We start from the raw sequence: 7,164 nt of genomic DNA on the forward strand, positions 1-7,164 counted from the left end.
GAGGAAACAATGGCGAGTTCTTCATTTTAATTTAGGATTACAATCATTAACGAAAACTGATGCGGACAAAAACGTGAAATAAATGACTTAACAAAAAGTTAAATGAAATTTACATAACGGGCCCAAATAACAATAACTTTTTTTTGTTTGTTTTGTTTTTTTCTGTATTCCATTGCTGGCAAGCAGGGGATACTGACATTGTAGTACAGATTTCAGAAAAGGAGGCTGACACACTGCATGGCCAATGAGAGTTGAGACAGCTGTGACTCTAGCCAATGGGAGTATAGAGGAGGCAGTGACAGCCTGCCTGTTGTGGACTGTATGCAAATGCTATATATTTGTCTCCTTTTGCGAGAGCATTTTATTTCATATAAATAGATAGCTATATGTTCTTTCTCGTTTTACCAGTTAATGTACTGTTCTCCTCTTACTGTTTCTTTATCATAATCTGGTGTAATATAGCATATATAAATAAACACACATACAAGGAAAGTGTCATTTGTGAGGGAAGACAAGAAAATAATTTTGAAGTGTATCTGATTCGACTATTTTTGCAGACAGAACGTGTTTCCTGTAAAGCTATTTATTATAGACGACAAAACATATCACATTTTTACATTTCTTGAGTTTTATTTTATATTTGTTCACCTTTCAGTGCATCGTCATAATGTTTTTATTTGGTTGAATGTGTTACTTTCCTTAAAGAAATGTGTTAATCCTGACAAATTACTTATTTAATACAAATGTTATCATTAATTTTAATCTAATAATTTAAATTATTTCTAACCACATTTAAAAGCAGCACAGTATAGAATAGTATACAACATAATTATATATTCTACCTTAACTTGAAAAATACAAATACTTGTGTGATAAAATGTATGGTATAACAACAATAATAATAATAACAACAACACCATATTGAGTTAAAATATGATGCAACCAAAAACACTGATGTACATTTAAAATAAATTAACTTCAAAACTTAATGCTGAAAGACCTGATATTTAGATTTTTCTAAAGCAACACAAAGTTTTTACTTTAATAGTTATCAAACACACTGCTTAGTATTTTTCTCCTCTCTCAAATGTGGTAAGGAGATTTGGTTAATTAATTTAAATCTGATATCCCAGAAACTCTAGCTGACATACTGCTTTGTCTTTAAACTCAAACAAGTACTATACTACTTCGTGGGAAATAAATATAATTGATTTTCTTCTGAATCTGTGTACTGATCTGAAATATTTTCAAGTCTGTCAAGAAGAGATGAGTTTTTCATAAGTATCGTATCATGATCTTGGTGTATCGTCTCACCCCTATGGATTACCACTACCCACTCCCCTCCAGAAAATTACCCAACAAACATTTTAGAAACACAATGGCAGATCATGTGTTCAGAAGAAACCAATTACTAATGAGCTGTATACTGTATCTTAATGCATTACAGTTTGACCAGTTATTGGTCATTGTCTAACCTAATCATTTACAGCCTGTTTTCCAAACAAAGCAAACCAGTAAAAATCTCAACCAATTTGCTTTGCAATTAATGTCCCCTCTAACAAGCATTAGTTTCACACAGTAAATTTAAAATAAATTGTACAGCAAAAGTTGAATATGTGCCACACCCTGTGTGAAACCCATACTGCTGTATATGCAAAGCAATTTCACAGCCAGTTTAAAACAGCATTTCATTTGAAATCTCACCTTCTCCTGAACTGTAAATGCTCTGCATGAAGGCACTGTCGATTTGAAGGAAGGACTTCACTAGAACTGATTCAAGATCAGAGTCCAACTGAAGGTTTCTCCTGGAAAAGATATACCACAGGTTATTAGACACGTTACTTACACAGGCTCACATTTTCTAGATTTTTTTCTAGAACCGAATCTTTCTATAACAGAATGCATTTACTAGCGTTACCAAAAACAGTACATCACTAAATTGTCTACAGTATTACTATTTGTTTATAGGTATAACAAACATTTAATAGCAATTAATTAACAGTACATTACACTTGACTATAATAACTTACTTAATGAAGTGACGTAGATTCCTGGAGCAAAACTCTGCGGCGGCATCTCCGCCATGGCCATCGAACACCGAGAAGAAATAAATGCTGTCGGACAGCTTTCCAATGCAGTAACGATCTTCGTTCTCTTTTCTTTTTCCAATCTGACTTGCACAGCCAACATTGGGAATGTCAGTTTTTATCTTGTGGCTGGCATCTACTGAACGAGGCGGAAGAACAACAGGCTCATCTAACCAGATTCCAAAACTGTCCCATGCGGCGAGCTGCTGAACACTCCTCTCTGCTACTGCAGCCAAATTCTCTCTTCCTCTGGTTGATGAAATCCCTCGGGCTAAGGTGGGGCAAGAATTCTTACTAAGGAATGCGCGGACATTCACTGCTCTCTCAACCACAACCCTTCCATATTTGAAAACTGCGATGGCCATAGACATAACTTTCCGACGATTTAAAAAGTAAATAAACACCTGCAAATAAAATAAACTACGTTAAGCAAAGCAAAACGCATGTGTTATATATTAATTCGCAACGTACTATAACTGTGGATATTTTTATTTCAAATTGCGATTTATCTGCTTCAGTGACAATGGTTAGTTTTAAGATAGGATTAAGGTTATATGTTTTGCTGTTTGTATTTTTAATTCTCACAGTTGTGATGTAAATAACGCATACATAATCCCACTGCACCACTTTAGACACAGCAATGCATTGAATTGCGCTGCATAGGCTACGCATGCGCAATGAAATGTGGAAAAAACCTAATGTAAATTTGCCGGCTGATGCAATCAATGAAACCTGCATGGGTTTTACAGAAATAAATAACTGTTAGATAATGTAACGTGTACTGTTTTTACAGATAACATAAAACAATATAATACATGCATAACCCAATCAAATAACCTTACACTTAATTTTAAAAACTGCCTCATATCTCTTACGGCCACCGCCCACCATTATAACAGTGGCCAAAACGTATATCTACATTTATTTACACATTACTTTAATGGAAAAACAAAAAAACACACAATTCACCAACGTTTGTACACATACCTATTAAGAAGCGTTTGAAGCAGTTGGTTTCGTAAACTTAAAAATACAGTCTGGTCTCTACGACGCACTATCCGGAATGTTCTGCAGCTTTTGGTTCAGTCGGCAATTGGCGATGTACTCGACGGTTTTTATAACCTATATTGGTGGGCGGAGCACTAATACACCACAGACTAGCCTGAGAGGCGGGACCTCTTCGGGTAACACATATCAATGGAAACTGACCATGCGCTATTGATTACAGCTGTTCTATGGATGTTAGAAAGGGGAAGGGGAATTTACAGTATGCCATGCTTGGGCCAACTTCAAATAAGTCCTATATTTGTTTGCAAAAACTGGCTTTATTTTCAGTTCTAAGGTGAATGCATGTTCAAGTAAAGCCAACAAAAACTACAGAACATTCCAGAAAGGGCAACTTTAACATTTAGGAAAACAAGTGCTTCTTTTATTTGCATATTGTCATATCCTGGTGGTACTGGTACTCTCCACTGCAACATTCCTTCACAGTTTAGTCTTTAGTACATAAATCAAAACAATAAAGGCCACCTTATAAAAAATGTTCTTGATCATGTTGAAAGTATGCAAACTAAAACAAACATTTGGCAGGAAAAGAAAACCAATGGCAAGAGACAGTACAGTATAGGAAAGCTGCCTGATTGAGAGGTAAAACAACCTTTTTTTGTAAAGGTAATATCGTTAACACATATTGTGCCTACATGCTGTGACTTCTGTAACCCCCAGAGGAGGTTAACCCCATACAAATGACATTTTAAGATATCAGTATTTACTATGAATTGTAATCAATTGATGCACAAACACTTATTTCTAGTGCTTCCATTATTTTGTAAGGAATCTAATAACCGTAATGTGACACAATTATGTTATAATAAAAAATAATATATATAGATATATATATATATATATATGATTATATATATTATATATATCTATATATATATATTCTATAATATATTTTAAAATTCCTTTGTAGGATACTATATATTACTCTGGGAAACGTTTCACTAAAAATAAATAAATGGCAAAGAACAAAGGCTACTATAACAGTATTATTTTATTTAGGATTAAACACATTTATACCAAATATGTGACCTTCCTAATTATTGCAGTCTTAACAGGTATATTTAAATTTTGCTGTGAAAGGATTGAGTTATCAAATACAAAACCCCACATTAGATATATTCATAAGTGGCCAAAGGGGGATATTACCTCTAAGCAGATTATGATTGGTTGAAAAAAAAAATCCCAGCCTCCCTGAACAACATCTGACAAGGCATCGATTAAGTTCTGCATGCAACCAATATCTCTGGATACTTTACAAATATCCATGTAGTTCACAATATTTTACAAAGTAGGAAAATAGTGTTATTTTTACTATGGCTTAAAGTCATATTAACCACACAGTCAAAGTTCACCGATGAACACTAGTTCTTCTTGTAAGAGCTGTTTGATAATGTGTTAGATTATACACAAGATTATTAAAGATCTAACAAAACCTCTACTGTATGGACTACATACATTTAACCATTTACATTTATCTAGCCAACTTTCTTTACAGTGTGTCCCTGTTTCAACCTCGCTTCCAAGTCTTCACTTATTAGAACCTCCCAGAGAGAGAGAGAGAGAGAGAGAGAGAGAGAGAGAGAGAGAGAGAGATGAGAGCGAGAGAGATGAGAGGAGAGAGAGAGAGCGAGCGAGAGAGAGCGAGATTAATTTAACACATGCTTTGCTGTCCTGCTTTAGTGAAACTATGGGAGGCGGAAGGCTCCCCGTTCAACATTTCCCATTAAAATAAATTGTGCAGCTTAGGGAATACTGGGTGACTCCAATATTATTGAACAACATGCAGATAACTGCTACAATTGAACCTTCAGGAGATGTTTCAGACTTGATAATGGATTAGAATGTTCAACTAAACAATAATAATATGGGTTTATAAGGGGGCAGTGGAGAAGGCACTGAAGCTACAGCAATGAATGAAATGGGACTTGGGCATGTTTGTCTTCTACTGCAACAAAGTCCAGTGGTTTAGCTGTTTGGGACCCTAGTATTATAAATAGCTGAACCAAATACAAAACACAAATTTTAATTAAAATAATAAGGTAATGAAATTCTCAAACTGAACAAAATCGAGACTCAGAACAGTTAGTTGGGGGGAGCAATTGAATGCTTGGCTTTACAGTTAAACTGTACAAATGAAAAGGAGGTTATGGTGAGGCTGCATAATGCACTGGTGAGATCCCATTGAGAATGCTGCATTCAATTCACAATGCTGACCTAGAACTCATATAATACAGCCCTTATACTGCATTTTTTGTATTTAATAAAGCTAAGAAAGGGGTAATACATATGTGAGAATGCACCAATTACATAACTTTATGGTTAAAGAGTGACTATATTACAATCTGCCACCATTTAAATAATTCAGATAGACCTATTTTGAAATTAAAATGCTGCTATAAATTATGCGTCAGTATGGAGAATTTGGGAAGGTTTTGAAAAATATGTAATAGCTACTCATGTTTCCAATTGGCAACACTAAAACAATATGATTCATACACTTTTCAAAGTGCCAGGAGCCAGGAGACAGCTGTGCTTCTGCAAGTATTACATAATTACTGTTTGTATGCCAGTAAAAATATTTCTGCAGCATTTTTGTTAAACAATGGGACACTATTGAAATAACATTGATTAAACACTACGAGTTCATCTACTTGACTTTTTCATCAGACCTAAAGTGTATAAAGTTAAAGATTAAAGCAAATGCAATCATAGAGAATGTTGGTAAAACACTGTATAAAACATGGTAAAGAACAATAATCTGAGCAGTTTTCAAGAGGTGGTGTGTTCCCTTTTTTGGCAGCGTCTCAAAGTATATCAATTCAGTTTAAAAAGTTGGAACAGGAATTTACTGATGCTGATTTCATAGGACAAACACAGAATGTGTATGAGAGTCAATGAAATGGTAAAATGTAGCAATGTGTACAACTATGCATAAATTAATACCCACTGTAAGAACATCGATATGCAACTATTGAGTTTGTTGTACATGCAGGCACATACAGGTACACACTTCTTTAAAGAAGGCTAAAAGATAATAGTTAAGATCTGTAGAAGCCCTAATAGCTCTTCATCTTTAATCTTCCATGTCTCTATTGTCAATTACATTTATTTGAACCGAGTTATGGTACAATGGTAATTTAAGTTACTACATAAAGAATAAGTTGCTTCAATTATAGTAATAGTTTTTTGGTTTTGTTTTGTTTAATTTTTAGAGTACCAATTACCAATTTTTATTTATTTATTTTCCACCAATTTGAAATGTCCAATTATGTTTCTTTCTCCTCACTGCAGCGAGTCCCCACACAGCACAGATGTTCTGAGGGCGTGTGAGCGTCCTCCGATCTCACAAGCCTAAAGCCAGAATCGCTTTTACACTGATGGACGGACTACCGATTCGGGAAGACTGAGACCAGCCCTGCTTCTTATCCACACTGAATATGCTTGGTGTCTGGCCAGTAGGGTTCACTGTTGCGTGATCTAGAGAAAAATTCCCTGCCGGTTTCCCATCCCCTAACCCGGGAGCATCAGAGCCAATGTGACCCCGCCTATACATTCTTTTGCTCTGTTTATTAAATCTATGATCATCAAGTATTCATGGGTATTTTACATGTTTAATTAACTTACCAAGGTGGAATTTCTCTTATGAGGTGCAGGTCATATTGCATTCATTAACATAAAGACTAAAATACAAATTCAGAGACTGACAAGTCTCCTGACAAAAAGTTCCTTAATGAAGGTAATGTGTTCAAAAACAACACATGTGTGATCAGTATAAGCCGGAACACCTTCACTACATAAGAAAGACCTATTGCACACTTGATAATGATCCAGACTCCATTCTTAAATTCAAATCAGACACAAAACAGCCAGCGATTAACATCTCCACTCCACTTTTGCAACCAAACACTCCCAAGATTTAGGATAGTGAGAGGAAAAAACATTTCTGTATGGGAAGACAAACATTTGACTACCTGGCTGAACAACTGCATCCATTATACAGTCATGTGGGATG

The 7,164-nt window shown here is 35.1% G+C and overlaps 1 protein-coding gene across 1 annotated transcript; it reads right to left on the bottom strand.

Moving 5' to 3' along the window:
- Nucleotides 1-798: 798 nt before the first annotated feature.
- LOC121308191 (protein phosphatase 1K, mitochondrial-like) lies at nucleotides 799-3,184 on the bottom strand. Its single transcript, XM_041240461.1, has 3 exons — nucleotides 3,075-3,184; nucleotides 2,031-2,491; nucleotides 799-1,805 (listed from the first exon to the last, which is right to left on the bottom strand). The coding sequence occupies exons 2-3, from the start codon at nucleotides 2,456-2,458 to the stop codon at nucleotides 1,676-1,678; spliced, it is 558 nt and encodes a 185-aa protein (XP_041096395.1). The 5' UTR covers nucleotides 2,459-2,491; nucleotides 3,075-3,184; the 3' UTR covers nucleotides 799-1,675.
- Between the last annotated feature and the right edge of the window lie 3,980 nt (nucleotides 3,185-7,164).

Source organism: Polyodon spathula, unplaced genomic scaffold, assembly GCF_017654505.1.
Source record: "Polyodon spathula isolate WHYD16114869_AA unplaced genomic scaffold, ASM1765450v1 scaffolds_547, whole genome shotgun sequence".
NCBI classification, from domain to species: domain Eukaryota; kingdom Metazoa; phylum Chordata; class Actinopteri; order Acipenseriformes; family Polyodontidae; genus Polyodon; species Polyodon spathula.